Source organism: Oncorhynchus gorbuscha, linkage group LG12 (genome assembly GCF_021184085.1).
Source record: "Oncorhynchus gorbuscha isolate QuinsamMale2020 ecotype Even-year linkage group LG12, OgorEven_v1.0, whole genome shotgun sequence".
Lineage (NCBI taxonomy): Eukaryota > Metazoa > Chordata > Actinopteri > Salmoniformes > Salmonidae > Oncorhynchus > Oncorhynchus gorbuscha.
This window is the reverse complement of record NC_060184.1, coordinates 25,848,219-25,866,979: the sequence shown is the minus strand read 5'-3', so window position 1 is coordinate 25,866,979 and position 18,761 is coordinate 25,848,219. Positions and strand designations below refer to the sequence as shown.

General features: G+C 42.4%; 2 protein-coding genes across 2 annotated transcripts; both read right to left on the bottom strand.

The window, feature by feature from the left end:
* Positions 1-292: 292 nt before the first annotated feature.
* Positions 293-12,377, bottom strand: LOC123990776 (feline leukemia virus subgroup C receptor-related protein 1-like). The gene is made up of 10 exons (XM_046291630.1): positions 10,281-12,377; positions 9,952-10,096; positions 7,775-7,915; positions 7,117-7,184; positions 4,482-4,585; positions 3,935-4,045; positions 3,145-3,250; positions 2,469-2,580; positions 2,210-2,277; positions 293-1,637 (listed from the first exon to the last, which is right to left on the bottom strand). Exons 1-10 carry the CDS (start codon positions 10,950-10,952, stop codon positions 1,551-1,553), a joined length of 1,614 nt encoding a protein of 537 aa, XP_046147586.1. The 5' UTR covers positions 10,953-12,377; the 3' UTR covers positions 293-1,550.
* Positions 12,378-12,787: 410 nt separating this feature from the next.
* LOC123991626 (putative deoxyribonuclease tatdn3) lies at positions 12,788-14,053 on the bottom strand. The gene is made up of 5 exons (XM_046293255.1): positions 13,968-14,053; positions 13,681-13,736; positions 13,465-13,577; positions 13,027-13,107; positions 12,788-12,936 (listed from the first exon to the last, which is right to left on the bottom strand). The coding sequence occupies exons 3-5, from the start codon at positions 13,525-13,527 to the stop codon at positions 12,799-12,801; spliced, it is 282 nt and encodes a 93-aa protein (XP_046149211.1). The 5' UTR covers positions 13,528-13,577; positions 13,681-13,736; positions 13,968-14,053; the 3' UTR covers positions 12,788-12,798.
* Positions 14,054-18,761: the final 4,708 nt, after the last annotated feature.

Here is an 18,761-nt window from a genome sequence, read left to right as displayed (position 1 = left end):
TTTGCCAAATATGCCCTCTTCTGGACAATGTTAGACAAACGCATATTCCAACTCTATTGGTCTAACTTTCTCTACACGTTTTCCAGTATTGGGATAACCTAAATGCTAGCATTTCATTCACTTAGGATACTGTCACAAAACCATTATTAGAATACACTATATGCGTATGAAAATGTATTTGAGGGCACTATTGTTACAATATCTAGGTCATTAGCTAAAAGTCTTCTGTGACACCTCATGACTACAATTAATAAAACATATACAGAATTACAACGTCCACTGACTATAGTAGCTGAGCTAAAAACCATTTTATTTGTATTGTTTACACTCTGTGTTTTATGTTTTGATTGCCACAGTACATTATCTGCAGATAAGCAAGTACACATGCGACTCCTTACCACCGAGAAAAGCCCAAAGACAAACTACAAAGGCAAAACTAAAACCACATTTTTTACAGTACAATCTGGGGCACCTTGAAAGGATTGTCTAGCAGACACATTCTATAGCAGCTGTATTGTAACAGTGTTGGCATTGACTATACTGTGGATTACTGTGCGAAATTATAAATCAGGCTGTCGAGACTTTAGACAGTGGTGTGTCAAAAGCCATATGTTGTATTGAACAATAGGCAACATATTTTTACCTTGTCAATTCGGGGATTTGAAGGTGGGAGTGACCGTCCCAACACTCTAACCACTAGACAACCTACTGCGCATAGTCTTTATAGCCACAGTTTGAGCTATATAATCCACTGTGAAGGTTTGGAGCTATTTTTATTGTAACGCTGCAGTCATTATCACTCCTGTTTGTGCTTCCATCATCCACACAGCTTTCTTAGTATTTCCACAAAATCCCTCTGGGTGGCGCTGCTATACCATTAGCTACATATCTCGGCAGAACTGTTATCTGTGCCTTGTTTTCAACAAAGTTGTCAACATTTGAACACTTTCAAAAGCATGCATGTAAGTGATACACTGAAAAGTAGATTGTGCATGTTGCACATTTGTCATATGCATTGTGCATCTTAGTGCGTCATATTTGGTCCATATTTGTATGAATGGCTGACATATTGTAGAGAACAAAACTGACACTGTTAAACTGCATTGTCATGCAATTCAAATAACGCAGCGTCACAATAATAACATCACCATAATGACAACAATGTTCTTCCTCACAGGCTAAGGCAGGTCAGAGATCCTACATTATATTTCCCTTTTGGTTTTGTATAATGCCTAGAAATAAGTTTAAATAAGCAGCACTTTATGAACCAGCGATGATGACAATTGTAGAGACAGAAGTGGTTCATCAAGCAAAAGAAGGAGAGGACTATTGGAAGTTAAAAGGTGTATTTAGGTGCTTATAGTTTACCTATGTATAAACAAATCATGGCTTGGCTAAAACCACTACAGTACAAACATTATAACACATTACAGTTTACAATCCAAAGAAAAGGAGATTTCAAGTAACCTCAGGAAATGTTGTTGAATGTGTTGTAGGCCTCTGAAATGTTCAGTAGTGTTGAGTGACCTGACCCCCCTGTCCTTTTTGGATTAAAGTGAGGTCTCGTGGGAAAAGCTGACTGAAGTTTCCATCTTGACGCCATTGGTTGGCTTGTCTGAAGGGCACTCGGTAGGGACCTAAGACAGCAGAGAGAAATATATCTTTAATTAAAGTATTCTATTCTCCTTTCATGAGACAAAGAGTCTTCTCATCACTGAAGTAACTAGTTGTAACAATGTTATAAGCCAATAGCTGTATATTAAACCAACATAGTGGGGTACATAATCACAGTGCCAAATGGTATTCTAGTATCCCATAACAACATCCTACAGCACAACTTTTCAGATGCCCTATACTGACGTCAGCAATGCTCCTGGGAACTATAAAACTATACATCTTTTCAATAGATATGCAACATGACTACTACTATACATCTTCTATACATCTTTTGTCTAGTGACTGCCTGAAGACTATTCCAAAAAATCCATGGAAAACAAATGTATTAAAGGATTCATTTGCTTTGCTCAGCACGCAGCTCTCGACATGATAAACATTCACATTAGATGATCCCAGCAGAGAGGTCAGTGGCTGAGACACAGCAGGACTTTTCTGTCTTTTGAGGTTTGCCCGGCCCTTGATGTTAGGGATCTCATGAGATACAAGGAAAATAGAAAATCTCTCTGAGGTAAATGGACAGAATGGGACTTACTGCTTGAAGATTTCTGTGGTTCATGCCCATATTGACGTTGTTTCTTTTCAGTTCTGATTTTATTAAGGCTGAAATAAACAAGTGAAAGTAATTAAGAGAGCCTCATCAAAAAAGATAACATACAACATTGTGGTGTAGCCTACATAGTATTGCATTGTATTTTATCAGCCTGTATCAGTTTTCATAGCAGAAAGTGGATCATATGGAAGACCCCCACACTCCACAGAACAGATCAGAACAGATCAGAGAGCAAACCAACCTGTGAGAAAGATGCCCAGGAAGATCCAGACACAGAGGAACAGGTTCCCAGCCAGGGGGTTGTAGTCTGTTGTTAGTCTTCCCTGGATCAATGTGAAAATAATCCCAAAGATCTGAGGGAGGAAGGAGACATAGGAGGTGAGCAACACACTATACACCTGTAGTGCCTCAAGGGTACACTCTTAGAAAAAAAAGTTCCAAAATGATTCTTCAGCTGTCCCAATAGGAGAACCATTTTTGGTCCCAAGTACAACTATTTTGGGTTACATGTAGAACCTTCTGTGGAAAAGGTTCTACACGAAACCCAAAAGAGTTCTACCTGGAACCAAAAAGGGTTGTTAAAAGGGTTTTTCTATGTGAACAGCCGAAGAGCGTATATACAAATTTATAGTGACTAAGAAAACAGATCACCAAACAAAAAACTTCTCAGACGCCCACTTGGCAAAGAAGCTAAATCATTTTATGAAGAGCTAGAATAGAAAGTAAATGTACTATGCAGACTTTGTGGGGGTAGGCAAATATTACATAATACACTGTTGAGGGGAGGACACATGCTGTGGTGCACGGGAAAACCCAATAGTATTTGCCTGAAAATATCACTGGAGGCAGTCGAGCATGGTTCCACGAACAATAAAAATATTCATGATTGTTTAGATGATCATGTGTCTGACGCTTACCTGTGCAAATGCATTAAGAAGACCAGAAGATGTCCCTTCCGATTCAGGATACGTAATTTCAACCCCAAATTCAAAGCCAAGCGGCAGGTAACCAGTCATGAAGAACCTACAGAACAACAACATCATATCAGTGAGCCATGCCTGCCCTCAGGGAAAACACACTGCTTTATCTTGATGCCCTTGACGTTTATCATTTTTGAACATAACCAGGCCCGTTCTGGCCATATGGTACTTCAGGAAAATGCCAGATGGTCTGGTCCATTTTTAGCCAAGTGGGCCTGTCCAGCTTACATTATTTTTGCACAAAAGTATCATTATCTGGCTAATAATGGGGGCCTGAAGGAATAAAATGGACGGGTGTGTTAGAAATGCCAAGGCAGATTTCTGGTTCCAGTCCACCCCTGAACAATACATAAATAATAGAGACATTGCATGAGTGACTGTTTACCATCAGAGCATTCAAGAGAACGAGAAGCTGATGTCCGAAAGGTCATTAAAACATGGCATGGAAAATAAAATAAGAGGCTTGCATTTGAAATGTCCTGAATGACACCCTACTGTTCACTACCTTGTCATGTAGACACAATGGGCTATCAGAACTATTTTACTTCATAATTATCATTTCAATAAATTCTTTACAATCTGATAGGAAACCATTTCCTTTGTGGCTACAGGATGCTTTCCGGTTATAAATATGTCAGTTACATAAATGAGAAGCGTCTCTCAATGATGATGCTAGACAGTCTTTTTAAAAATCTAGTTCCAACAGAGGGGTTATCTCCAGCCGTACCCCAGCACGCCGGCAGTGAAGAACACCAGGTAGATATTGTTGAGGTCCAGAGTGAAGGTGAACACCAGCATACCAATGAAGGACAGGATGTAGACCATCAAAGTGGTCATTCTGAAGAACAATCACAGGACAGAACATTTATGTAAATACAAGTGGATACATTCAATACTGAGAGTTTCACAACTAAAGAGGCAATGCATTAAGAGCTATTTACTACAAACCTGCGTTATTATGGTCTGAACTGGCAGGACATAATTCTTGGAATGTCCCGTAGGCTGCATATCTAAAGGGTGAGTTAAAACTCATAAACGTCAGAGTTTGTGTTTTTACAGAACTTCCCTTTCTAGTAACAGCAGAATATGTCTGCAAAACTGCTACCACAGTGCACAAAGTTTCCAGAAATAACTATACTAATTTAAATAGACATACACCGTAACTGCCTTTTGTAGCTCAAGATTGCATCATGTGCAACATAGATTCATGACTGTGTCAACAAATGATGTATTGATTCATGTCATTGGCAGTTGTGCTTGGGGACAGTACCTACTTGTAGGTTTTGGTGTGATCCAGCCACAGTCCACAGATGATGGAGCCCACCATTCCAGCCACCACAAGGGTGAGACCAATCCTGCCTGCATTCAGTTCCTGGTTCTGGGGTGAGGAGTTTAATGTTAGTGTAGGGTAAAGCAGGCTTTTCAAGGGACATGTGTAACAGTATAATTTTAAACCGTCCCCTCGCCCATACCCAGGCGCGAACCAGGGACCTTCTGCACACATCAACAACAGTCACCCACGAAGCATCGTTACCCATCGCTCCACAAAGGCCGCGGCCCTTGCAGAGCAAGGGGAACTACTACTTCAAGGTCTCAGAGCAAGTGACGTAACCGATTGAAACGCTATTTAGCGCACACCGCTAACTAAGCTAGCCGTTTCACATCCGTTACACATGTGCCACACTATCATATTCACATGAAGACCCATGGCTAAGAGGATTTAGTTAAAACTTGAGGCTCATGAGGACACAATATGGTCTGGATGCATGTATGATGCATGTAGGAATGGTACGTACCATTCAAGGGTTTTCTTTATTTTTTAAAACTATTTTTCTACTTTGTAGAATAATAGTGAAGACATCAAAACTATGAACACATATGGAATCATGCAGTAACCAAAAAAAGTGTTGAACAAATCAAAATATAATCTATATTTGAGATTCTTCAAAGTAGCCACCCTTTTCCTTGATGACAGCTTTGCACACTCTTGGCATTCCCTCAACCAGCTTCATGAGGTAGTCACCTAGAATGCATTTCAATTAACAGGTGTGCCTTGTTAAAAGTACATTTGTGGAATTTCTTTCCTTCTTAATTCATTTGAGCCAATCAGTTGTGTTGTGACAAGGTAGGGGTGGTATACAGAGTAGCCACCCTTTGCTTTGATTACAGCTTTGCACACTCTTGGAATTCTCTCAACCAACTTCACCTTGAATGCTTTTCCAACAGTCTTGAAGGAGTTCCCACATATGCCGACTTGTTGGCTGCTTTTCCTTCACTCCAACTCATCCCAAACCGCTGAGGTCGGGTGATTGTGGAAGCCAGGGCATCTCATGCAGCACTCCATCACTCTCCTTCTTGGTCAAATAGCCCTTACACAGCCTGGATGTGTGTTGGGTCATTGTCCTGTTGAAAAACAAATGATAGTCCCACTAACTGCAAACCAGATGGGATGGTGTATCGCTGCAGAATGCTGTGGTAGGCATGCTGTTTAAGTATGCCTACAATTCTAAATAAATCACTGTGTCACCAGCAAAGCACCCCCACACCATCACACCTCCTCCTTCATGCTTCTTAGTGGGAACCCCACATGCAAAGATCATCTGTTCACCTACTCTGAATCTCATAAAGACACAGTGGTTGGAACCAAAAATCTTACATTCGGTCTCATCAGACCAAAGGATAGATTTCCACCGGTCTAATGTTTCTTGGCCCAAGCAAGTCTCTTTTTCTTAATGGTGTCTTTCAGTAGTGATTTCTTTGCAGCAATTTCGACCATGAAGGCCTGATTCATGCAGTCTCCTCTGAACAGTTGATGTCGAGATGTGTCTGTTACTTAAACTCTGTGAAGTATTTATTTGGGCTGCAATTTTCTGAGGCAAGTAACTCTAATGAAGATATCCTCTGCAGCAGAGGTAACTCTGGATCCTCCTTTCATGTGGCAGTCCTCATGAGAGACAGTTTCATCATAACTCTTCATTTCTTTTTGCGACTGCACTTGAAGAAACTTTAAAAGTTCTTGTAATTTTCCAGATTGACCTCATGTCTTAAAGTAATGATGGACTTGTGTTTCTCTTTGCTTATTTGAGCTGTTCTTGCCATAATATGGACATGGTCTTTTAACAAATACGTCTATCTTCTGTATACCACCCATACCTTGTCACAACACACCTGATTGGCTCAAACGCATTTAGAAGGAAATAAATTCCACAAATGTACTTTTAACATGGCACACCTGTTAATTGAAATGCATTCCAGGTAACTACCTAATGAAACTGGTTGAGAGAATGCCAAGTGTGTGTAAAGATGTCATCAAGGCAAAGGGTGGCTACTTTGAAGAATCTCAAATATAATATATATTTAGATTTGTTGAAACCTTTTTTGTTATTTCATAGTTTTGATGTCTCCACTATTATTCTACAATGTAAAAAATAGTCAAAATAAAGAAAAACCCTAGAATGGGTAGGTGTGTCCAAACTTTTGACTTGTACTGTACACGGTGAATCGGTTTAGGGGGTACAGTTCCGGGATTTATGGAAAGTCTGGTGGGAAAGGGATGTTTATGTCATCTGACATGTTAAAGTGAGAGAAGGCTGCTACTAGAGTTCACAGAAAGTTGCTTGTCTTTCAGTCTTTTAGCCAACCCTGATTGACTCTCTCCTCCATGGGTAGCAGGCATGCGTAAAAAGCGGATAATGAACTTCAAAGCAGGAGACAATGGATTCATGCCCTGTCATGGTTTCCGCTCTCATTTAACTCCATCTGTTTATAGAGAAAGCCTTTTCCCTTAAGTCTTTACTACTGTCCTGTTCAAGAGCTTGTGTTTGATCTAGCTATGCATGTAGTAAATCAACTTAGCAAATCATCTTAATTTTCAGTCATTGAAACATGTATCTTTTGCACTCCACTTACCTTGTAACAAGCCATAATCATCTGATTGAGAAGTGTTGACACAGAGTAGAAAGAACCAGTCATGATACCTAAAAGAAAATGGGGGGGGGATTGATTTCCTTCAATGTTTCATCCCAACATAGTGATATCAATTCCAAGAATGTATGTAGTACACATAAAACCAGGAAAATTGCTGAACACCAACAAAAGAAACTCTCTGGAGGTCAAATCCAAGAAACATATGTAACTGGACTGAGCACTGGGCAGTCAGTCTGCCTTGGGGTGCATGGGGTTAAAGGACAGATCTCATCTGCCTTGTATGGGGTTAAAGACAGATGGATCTCATAATGGAACAAATATCCCCCAGCAAACAATCAGTGAATGAACAGAATGCAATAACAAGAGACTTTGGTCCGCACTCAGGATAACTGGCCGGGCCCCAGATCTGTATGTGCTTCGGCCAACTCCTCTAACTTTACTTGTCATGTAAAAACACGTTTGGCATGACAACAACCCCATCTGATGAGTTTGCTAAAGCACCGACCTGGCAATTAGTCAGGTGTTCCACCATCACTTTAAGGTAGCTTTATGTTACAGTGGTAATAACATGGTTATAGTAAGTGTAGTAACAACATAAGGAGCTAAATAAGGTAAGATTATGATGAGTCTGGTGTCTCACCATAACTGATGAGCAGTAGGATGAAAGGTTTGTTCTTGAACAGGTTTATTATGGACTGTCTGTAGGAGTAGTCTTCAGGAGCACAGTCAGGTAGGACTGCCTGAGCTTGGCTGGGAGGTAGTGAGGGTCTGTCTTTCATGACTAGGAGAGAAAAGACATAGTCAACACTAACACGCTGTATTTACAGCTTTACAACATAATGGCGAACTGTTTGTTTCTTGCTTCAAATGCACTCAGTAGCTTATGACTGCAATGACTCATTCCTGATTTTGCAAAACACTATCACAGCTTATTGTGAAATAAACACAAATTACTTACTCGAAATTCGTGACAGTCACACTTTGTGTGTATTACACAATTTTCTTCACAGTGCATTTTGTGTGTATTTCTTTTTTCATAATGCATTCGTGTACATTAAACCAATTCCAATTTATTGTGGCTAACTTTAGCTAGGCTAGCTAGGTGGCTAACGTTAACTAGACGGCTAACGTTATAGCTCGGCTAGACGTTGCTAGACGTTCGCATTATATGCCCACCCATCCTCAATGACCAACCTCCTTCCTATCATTTCTGTCTTAAGTAACCTACTGTCTTTATCTGTGATTGAAATTCACTGGTTACAACATGTTGTACTGCACACAGAAAATTACACATTTTCTTGTGCCTGTCAAAAATGTCCAATAAGTAATTTGTGTCTATTTCACAATAATCTGTGATACTGGGTTAGATTTACTGTGGTATATTTGCATAGTTGTATGGAATGTGTAGCCTATAGAACATCTACAGTGCCTTCAGAAAGTATTCACACCCCTTGAATTTTTCCACATTTTGTTGTGTTACAGTCTGAATTTAAATGGATTACATTTATATTTTTGTGTCACTGTTCTACACACAATACCCCATAATGTGAAAGTGTAATTTTGTATGTAGAACATTTTAGAAATGAATAAAAGGACCACAGGAGGAGGCAGGTGGCTGGGTCCAGGGGTAGGCAGAAGGTCAAACACAGGGGGTCCAAAAAGGCAACAGTACAGGCAGGGAAAAGGCTAGTAACGTCGTCCGGGAGATCGAGCAATAGGTTGTGTGGCGGAAGAATCAGAATTAGTTGTGTAACATAGATAATTAAGATGTCTTATCTGCATAATATACTGATGTGATATACTTGTTGTTAGAATGTATCCCTTCGGACTCTGGTGTTGGCAGTTGCATTTCTTCCCTCAGCTGGGGCTCAGTCACCTGGGGCCCAGAGAGGGGAGAGGTCAGGCTTGTCTTTTACATGTCCTTGGTGCTATGCAGAATATCAGAAATGGAGGAGGACAGGAGGGAACATTGTCTTCATATGTGAATGTGTCTTTACCTATTATTAAACCATGTGAAGGGATGGTGTGATTAATGGGGAACAAATTACTTGTCTCCACAATGTCTGTGCACCAGTCACTCCCTCGTTTGGCATTGGGGGATGTGTGTGGTAGTGTCTGGAACCATTGTATGTCACCTCTGATATTGCACTTATCCTGGGTTAGTGTATGACTCTAGAGGCTCACTCCCCTCAGTGAGCTTGCCCAGGAGTGGGGTCAAGAAGGGGTTTTACTTGAGATGGAAGTATATGGAGTTGACAATTGATTTATGCCATTGGATGAGTTGGTGTTTTTGTGCTATGAAGTACCAGGAACGAGATTGGAACCTCGTCTGAGGGACCAAGATGAATGCTAATTTATAGCAAATTCTATCTGGCTCACCCTGTGACCCATTTAAAACATCTGTGGTTTGATATGTCGACTAGGGGGTGGATCTTGGCTATAAAAGACCTTTGTACTTTTGTCTCGCCGCTTTTCAACGAATCATCAGAGACGTGGAATAAGTCAAGGGGTATGAATACTCTCTGAAGGCATTGTAAATGCAGTCATCTGGACCTACGGAGTTAGTTTCTACAGTGACTAAATCAGGGCTCTCCAACCCTGTTCCTGGAGAGCTACCCTCCTGTAGATTTTTGCTCCAACCCCAGCTGTAACTAGCTTATCAACCAGCTAATTATTTGGAATGAAAACCCACAGGACGGTAGCTCTCCAGGAACAGGGTTGGAGAGCCCTGGACTAAATGATGTGCTATCCATCGGATCCATTTCTGCACAACACTATTCCAGATGGCATGATGAGGCTGGGTGTCAACTTACTTACCAATTACAGTCAAGATGAAGAGAGCAGTGGAGACTACAGCTGTCCAATAAAACATAACGCTGATGTTGTGTCCCATCAGCTCTAGGTCTTCCACAGTGTTGGGGACCAGGACAGGTGGAAGCAGGAAGCCAATGGCAGTGCCCAGCTAGAAGGGGATCAGGCAAATGCATCAATGTCACATATTCCATCAAAATACAGAAATAAATGGTTATTTTTACACAGCAGCATAAACATGTACATCATAAGCATGCAGGGCCTACAGTTTACAATATGATTAGGCTAAAGGATTCAATAGATGCCACCCATATCATGACTCAACACACACGCACCTGGTTACCCAGCACGGCAGTGGCACATGCAGTAGACACCTCCTTCGGGCCAAACCACACTGATGCAATCTTAGAGGGCAGCCCGAGGATGAAGACTTGGGCTATAGAACATATTATCTGTCCGGTCATTGTCACACCGAACAGATCTGGCCGGACGCTGGCGCATTTCACCCACGCACCGACGCAGTTCAAACCCGCGCCCATAAGGGCTGTCAGTTTCAGTCCTTTTTTATCCAGTAACCATGTTGCCGGGAAGATCAAAGGCACATACGCGACCATGTATACAATTGACAGCCAGTCGATCTTGTCGCTGGATACATTGTAGAAGTGGGTAAAAATGTTGGTGATGATGCTGTACTGGATCCATTGAAATGCGTTGACGAGGGAGTAAAAGCTGAAAACAGCTAAAACGGAGAATCTTCTCCAATAGAGTTTCGTTTCGATACATGTTTCCTCTCCAGGAAGCATAGCCTGCTTCTCATCTGGAAGGATCTCTTGTTCCAAAGCCTTCGAGTCCAGTTCTGTCAGATGTGCCGATCCATTCGTTAGATCGGTGTACTGGTCCCCTATTGGGACTGCCCCGTTATGCACTGAGCGCTTGCATGAGATGTCTATTTCGTCAGGTGCGTTGTCACGTCGCAGATGCTCCTGTACCAACTCGCCAGACACCATGATGCTGCGCCAACGTCGCCTATCGCTATAGCCTATACCCTAAAGTCAGGAAGCACGTTTACACAAAATAGGGCAGATCCAACATTCAGTTAGTAGATAATACAACTATTCACACCGTTTTATGAATAAGTCATTCTAAAATATTGTAGGCTATCTATCTGTATTCGCTCTCATAAACGCCTTCTTTCGCATAGTCCTGCTGTAGCCTAGTATGCCCGTGCCGCTTTTGTTCAGTGCATGGGAGTGGAGAGTACTGTAAGGCAGGGCGCATTTACATCAGACAACTCAAATATAGAGGCCTTCGTATGATGACTCCGACCAATCAAAATACCTGATTTGGAAGGCTATGGCGGTTATTATCCCCACCCAGTCCGGGACATGTGATTGGAAGAAGTGCTCACCGGCCTCTTTATGCATTCAAATAAACTGGATAATTTCCTTAATATAATTGAGGTTGTTCAAAGGTGTATGTGTTCATTAGTGACACATGGTCTCATTATCTCTCCCTAATCCTAATCTTAGGTTAACCTAATATACCTGCCTAGCATATACTGTACAGTAGGATACTCGCACTGAAAAAACTAACGATTGAGACAATCTATGCATAAAATGTGTAATAAAATCATCCACCTCAATGACATAGACCTAACAAATCAATGTTCTCTGCTAATTGTAGACCTTACATTTGTAGATGGGAGGTGAATTTACACTTTTATTCATTATGTTTTTGAAAATGCGGATCTTCAATTCGTCCTCAGATTTACAACGATTAAATACGTTTCAAGATGCACTGGCACACGTAGGCCTACATCACTACACTTCCACGTAGTCACAGTTTGCATTGTTGCGCGAAATTCTCAGGTTTCCAGATCCATGGAAACCGCGGCGCGGCTAAAGACAACAACGCGCTCATTACGCCCACGTCATTTGGCTGCTGCTTGCTATTGTGGTGTTGTAAAGCCTATCAAACATGTCAAAATATAAAGAGGGTGCCCTGTTCGAATTAAACATGCTACGAGAAACGTGGTGTCGAGTAGAGATTGACAGTAAGTTTTGGGAAAGAGCAGAGAAGAGACATTTTGACTGTCATTTGCAAAACACCTGCGACTTCAAGTCGCTCCAGGCAGTGACTCCGGAGCAACGGTCTGCTTGGACAGCTGCAGGACATATCACCAAATACCCGGAGCGAAAACACTTCGAAGAAAGCCGTAAGCATTACCAACGCCATAGCCAGTGACTGCTGAGTGTGTCCATAGATAGTGATCTTAGTGTCTCCTGACCAAACAGAAATAGGATTTATGGATGTTATTACAGGTTTTCTTTTGTCCTTTTTTCTAAACCTTTATTTAACTAGGCAAGTCAGTTAATTAAGATCAAATTCTTATTTTCAATGACGGCTTAGGAACAGTGGGTTAACTGCCTTGTTCAGGGGCGAAATGAAAGATGTTTAGCTTGTCAACTCGGGGATTCAATCTTGCAACCTTTCAGTTACTAGTCCAATGCTCTAACCACTAGGCTACCCTGCCGCCCCGTCCATGAACTTGAAAAATGTTCCTCAAATTGAAACCATGTCGCCCCTAATGGTTAATAATACAAGCTATGGATACATATTTTGTTTGTTTTTTTGTTTTGTTTTTCAGACAAGGCCCATCTGGTATAATGAAGCAGAGGAACCCTTCAGCACCAAGTGGAATATTTCTCAAATAAATGGCATTTAAATGATATATAGAAGTGTCCATCACATATGCAAAAACACCTGTTGACTGAGCATTTTATTTCACAATTCCATTTCATTTTCAGAGACACAGCATGAGATAACACAACATGAATTTAATTACAAAACGCGTCACTCAAGTCTCTTAATTTTGGGGAACAGTCTGAGGGCATTATCTGTAGTGGCATGAATTACCATTTGAGGTGTGATTCCTTTGACATGAGCAATGTACTCACAGACCAGTGAAATGTTCTTGGGTTCATTCCTTACCTGCAGAGGGGAGACGTTAGAATAAGAACACTTATACAAAACTATCAGGTTGCTGCTTTGCATAATGATGCATTCCAAATGATGACCCACATGTTTTTCTGGTCCCAAGGCAGGAGAGTCTGTCTCCAGACAGATGTGTTCTAATGGAATCTGTTTGATCAGCTTGGCCTTCTGTTATAACACAGTAATAACACAGTCATTATGAGGGGACTCAACAGCAACCGCCACAAATCATGTCTGGTTTTATCACGCCATATGGCCGTTTCAGAGTTTTTTTTTGCAGAAATGCATAGTAAGCATTTCTGGCCCAGTAAAAGAAGCTTTACACCAGTCTTTAAAAGAACAACTTGAGACAAGCTTGTTCAATGATCAAGGTGTTAGAAAATATAAGGTATTTCTATAGAAAAGATAAGGGATTCCCATAACAATGAGGACATACAGTACTGTTGGTGACTCCACAATACCTATAGAAAATGTACTGAGAGATTACTGAATGACACCAGGTTAATGAACAACTGTATCGCTCACCTGGTCATTCCTACAGACAGCTGGAGGGAAGGAGAAGAAGTACCCTGCCTGCACTCCTTCCATGGCCACTGATGGTTTCCCTGCAAAGTTGTGCAGCAAAGCACAAGTGATACCTGATAGGATAGCCAAAATAGTTAAAGCCTCCTAAAAATGAAAAATGAGTCACTTCAGCAATGAGGCTGTCCTCTTATGTAATCCTGATTTTAAGACACCCACCCTGTTCTTTCAGAGTAGCTATGGTGACCTTTGCAGCTGATCGGGAATGGATGTTCCTGCGTCAAAGAGGAAATGCACACAACAAGAAAGAGTCAGGAGAAATATAGTGGTAACAAATAATAATAATCCTTAATATCCAGTTATAGTGAGACATTCCATGCAAAGCCTGTTCTTGTCCCTGCCAAGGACATGGCTTGTTGCAGTTGCTCGCAGTCTGATTACATGAATGTAACGTCTCTCCTAGCACACACAGTACTATGCACCAAGGCTATCCACGATAAACTCACACTGGCAAATCCAGATCCTTGGATATTTGTAATTGCTTGGTGAAAACAGTCAGCTGTTCCTCTCTCTCTGAGAGGTGGGGGCATACCAAGGTGTGTAGTCAAGACCAATCTGCAATCAAAAGAAGAAAAAGAGACTGTTTAAAGGAAGAGGGGCAATAGAAAAACATTATCATTGCATTGATTATCTATTGACTGAATGTATGCTAAACAAAAACCATTGATTTCAATCTTTAACAAACCATGTAACTCTATGCACAATTACTACTTTGAACAATTTAGACAGTACATAAATAAATTACTGGAAACATTTTGCAGATGCAAAGTTTGGTAACAGAATTAAGGTAACCCTCCCTCAGTTTGATTCTGTTACAAAACATTGTATGTACACAGTTCTTCCTGTATTTTTTTTAATTAAAAGGTTCAGTGGAAATGATTAAAAGTAGTCATTGTGTGTATAGAGTTTTATGGTTTGTGAAAATTTGAAATCAATGGTTTCTTTTTGGTGAAAAAAATCAGAGTCTCAGCGTAATTCCATTATCATGGAATTGCCCCTCAGCACAAATCTGAGATGGGCACTGGGCAGCTTGATGGAAACCAGTTGAACAGTGGGCGGTTAGTCAAAGCTTTCCCAGTCCAGGCCAACAGTCAATCCCAAACAAAACACATTCTGGGAATGTCCAGCTAGAACACCCTGTCCCCACTAGCTTACTCTGTGCTGTTACTGACTGGGAGACATGGTTGACTTAGTCCTAAAACCTGCCTCTCTCTCCACCAAATTAACTTTGTGAAAGAATGCTTCTGCCAGACATGCATTCCTTCCAAAGCTCTTGCGAAGGATATATATCATTAAGGGTATTAGCCGGCAGGGTGAATTGTTAGTGATTTAAGAAGTTATTGTTGCAGCGTGCACTTTTAGTTTAGCAAGTCTGAGCTCAGGCTTAATAAACCTAATCCTTTTGCTTTACAGAAGTCATACCATTTCACAGTTTTTACAACAGGATATGACACGTGTGTTTACATAAGAGTAAGCATGATGCGGGGCCAGACAGACCTGCTGCATAGGACTAGAGAAGTGATAACTGGCTTTTCCATACAATTCTATGAGTAGGCCTACAGTACAGTATATACTAGAGTTTTCATAACATGTCCAAAAATACAGATTTGGCCGATTGTTTTATTTTTTATTTTAGACCTTATTTAATTGTTATTTAACTAGGCAAGTCAGTTAAGAACACATTCCTATTTTCAATGACGGCCTAGGAACGGCGGGTTAACAGTCTCGTTCAGGGGCAGAACGACAGATTTTTACCTTGTCAGGGGATTCAATCTTGCCACCTTACAGTTAACTAGTCCAACGCTCTAACCACCTGATTACATTGCACTCCATGAGGAGACTGCCTGTTACGCGAATGCAGTAAGCCAAGGTAAATTGGTAGCTAGCATTAAACATATCTTATAAAAAACAATCAATCAATCATAATCACTAGTTAACTACACATGGTTGATGATATTACTAGTTTATCTAGCGTGTCCTGCGTTGCATATAATCGGTGCGGTGCGTATCGTTGCTCCAATGTGTACCGAACAATGAACATCAATGCCTTTCTTAAAATCAATACACTGAAGTATATATTTTTAAAACTGCATATTTAGCTAAAATAAATCCAGGTTAGCAGGCAACATTAACCAGGTGAAATTGTGTCACTTCTCTTGCGTTCATTGCACGCAGAGTCAGTGTATATGCAACAGTTTGGGCAGCCTAATTTGCCAGAATTTTCCATAATTATGTCATAACATTTCCGGCTACCCGGATAAAGCACTAAATAAACTTCAGTTAGTGCTAAATACAGCTGCTAGAATCCTGACCAGAACCAAAAAATGTGATCATATTACTCCAGTGCTAGCCTCCCTACACTGGCTTCCTGTCAAGGCAAGGGATGATTTCAAGGTTTTACTGCTAACCTACAAAGCCTTACATGGGCTTGCTCCTACCTATCTCTCTGATTTGGTCCTGCCGTACATACCTACACGTACGCTACGGTCACAAGAAGTAGGCCTCCTAATTGTCCCTAGAATTTCTAAGCAAACAGCTGGAGGCAGGGCTTTCTCTTATAGAGCTCCATTTTTATGGAATGGTCTGCCTACCCATGTGAGACACGCAAACTCGGTCTCAACCTTTAAGTCTTTACTGGGTCATATGTGGGTCATATGATTGAGTGTAGTCTGGCCCAGGAGTGTGAAGGTGAACGGAAAGGCTCTGGAGCAACGAACCGCCCTTGCTGTCTCTACCTGGCCGGTTCCCCTCTTTCCACTGGGATTCTCTGCCTCTAACCCTATTACAGGGGCTGAGTCACTGGCTTACTAGGGCTCTTTCATACCGTCCCTAGGAGGGGTGCGTCACTTGAGTGGGTTGAGTCACTGACGTGGCCTTCCTGTCTGGGTTGGCGCCCCCCCCTTGGGTTGTGTCGTGGCAGAGATCTTTGTGGGCTATACTTGGCCTTGTCTCAGGATGGTAAGTTGGTGGTTGAAGATATCCCTCTAGTGGTGTGGGGGCTGTGCTTTGGCAAAGTGGGTGGGGTTATATCCTTCCTGTTTGGCCCTGTCAGGGGGTGTCATCGGATGGGACCACAGTGTCTCCTGACTCCTCCTGTCTCAGCCTCCAGTATTTATGCTGCAGTAGTTTATGTGTCGGGGGGCTAGGGTCAGTTTGTTATATCTGGAGTACTTCTCCTGTCCTATCCGGTGTCCTGTTTGAATTTAAGTATGCTCTCTCTAATTCTCTCTCTCTTTCTTGGAGGACCTGAGCCCTAGGACCATGCCTCAGGACTACCAGACATGATGACTCTTTGCTGTCCCCAGTCCACCTGGCTGTGCTGCTGCTCCAGTTTCAACTGTTCTGCCTGTGATTATTATTATTTGACCATGCTGGTCATTTATGAACATTTGAACATCTTGGCCATGTTTTGTTATAATCTCCACCCAGCACAGCCAGAAGAGGACTGGCCACCCCACATAGCCTGGTTCCTCTCTAGGTTTCTTCCTAGGTTTTGGCCTTTCTAGGGAGTTTTCCCTAGCCACCGTGCTTCTACATCTGCATTGCTTGCTGTTTGGGGTTTTAGGCCGGGTTTCTGTACAGCACTTTGAGATATCAGCTGATGTACGAAGGGCTATATAAATAAATTTGATTTGAAGGTTGTGCAATGTAACAGGAATATTTAGACTTATGGATGCCACCCGTTAGATAAAATACAGAACAGTTCCGTATTTCACTGAAAAAATAAACGTCTTGTTTTCGAGATGATAGTTTCCGGATTCGACCATATTAATGACCTGAAGCTCATATTTCTGTCTGTTAATATGTTATAATTAAGTCTATGATTTGATAAAGCAGTCTGGCTGAGCAATGGTAGGCAGCAGCAAGCTCGTAAGCATTCAATCAAACAGCACTTTCGTACGTTTGCCAGCAGCTGTTTATGACTTCAAGCCTATCAACTCCCGAGATTAGGCCGGTGTAACTGATGTGAAATGGCTAGCTAGTTAGCGGGGTGCGCACTAATAGCGTTTCAAATGTCACTCGCTCTGAGACTTAGGAGTGGTTGTTCCCCTTGCTCTGCATGGGTAACGCTGCTTCGAGGGTGGCTGTTGTCGATGTGTTCCTGGTTCGAGCCCAGGTAGGAGCGAGGAGAACAACACTCCAATTTGCTTACCGCCCAAATAGGTCCACAGACGATGCAATCTCAACCACACTGCACACTGCCCTAACCCACCTGGACAAGAGGAATACCTATGTGAGAATGCTGTTCATCGACTACAGCTCGGCATTCAACACCATAGTACCCTCCAAGCTCGTCATCAAGCTCGAGACCCTGGGTCTCAACCCCGCCCTGTGCAACTGGGTACTGGACTTCCTGACGGGCCGCCCCCAGGTGGTGAGGGTAGGCAACAACATCTCCTCCCCGCTGATCCTCAACACGGGGGCCCCACAAGGGTGCATTCTGAGCCCTCTCCTGTACTCCCTGTTCACCCACGACTGCGTGGCCACGCACGCCTCCAACTCAATCATCAAGTTTGCGGACGACACAACAGTGGTAGGCTTGATTACCAACAACGACGAGACGGCCTACAGGGAGGAGGTGAGGGCCCTCGGAGTGTGGTGTCAGGAAAATAACCTCACACTCAACGTCAACAAAACTAAGGAGATGATTGTGGACTTCAGGAAACAGCAGAGGGAACACCCCCTATCCACATCGATGGAACAGTAGTGGAGAGGGTAGCTAGTTTTAAGTTCCTCGGCATACACATCACAGACAAACTGAATTGGTCCACTCACACTGACAGCGTCGTGAAGAAGGCGCAGCAGCGCCTATTCAACCTCAGGAGGCTGAAGAAATTCGGCTTGTCACCAAAAGCACTCACAAACTTCTACAGATGCACAATCGAGAGCATCCTGGCGGGCTGTATCACCGCCTGGTACGGCAACTGCTCCGCCCTCAACCGTAAGGCTCTCCAGAGGGTAGTGAGGACTGCACAACGCATCACCGGGGGCAAACTACCTGCCCTCCAGGACACCTACACCACCCGTTGTTACAGGAAGGCCATAAAGATCATCAAGGACATCAACCACCCGAACCACTGCCTGTTCACCCCGCTATCATCCAGAAGGCGAGGTCAGTACAGGTGCATCAAAGCTGGGACCGAGAGACTGAAAAACAGCTTCTATCTCAAGGCCATCAGACTGTTAAACAGCCACCACTAACACTGAGTGGCTGCTGCCAACACACTGTCATTGACACT

Excerpts from the sequence above, each read along its gene's own strand:
- LOC123991626 (XM_046293255.1), bottom strand. The coding sequence starts at position 13,527 with ATGGAAGGAGTGCAGGCAGGGTACTTCTTCTCCTTCCCTCCAGCTGTC. Across the intron at positions 13,108-13,464 it reads CTGTCTGTAGGAATGACCAG|AAGGCCAAGCTGATCAAACA; the intron begins GTGAGCGATACA and ends GTGTTATAACAG. Across the intron at positions 12,937-13,026 it reads CCTTGGGACCAGAAAAACAT|GTAAGGAATGAACCCAAGAA; the intron begins GTGGGTCATCAT and ends TCCCCTCTGCAG.
- LOC123990776 (XM_046291630.1), bottom strand. The coding sequence starts at position 10,952 with ATGGTGTCTGGCGAGTTGGTACAGGAGCATCTGCGACGTGACAACGCA. Across the intron at positions 3,251-3,934 it reads TTCACTGCCGGCGTGCTGGG|GTTCTTCATGACTGGTTACC; the intron begins GTACGGCTGGAG and ends GTTGTTCTGTAG. Across the intron at positions 1,638-2,209 it reads ACCACAGAAATCTTCAAGCA|GTCCCTACCGAGTGCCCTTC; the intron begins GTAAGTCCCATT and ends CTGCTGTCTTAG.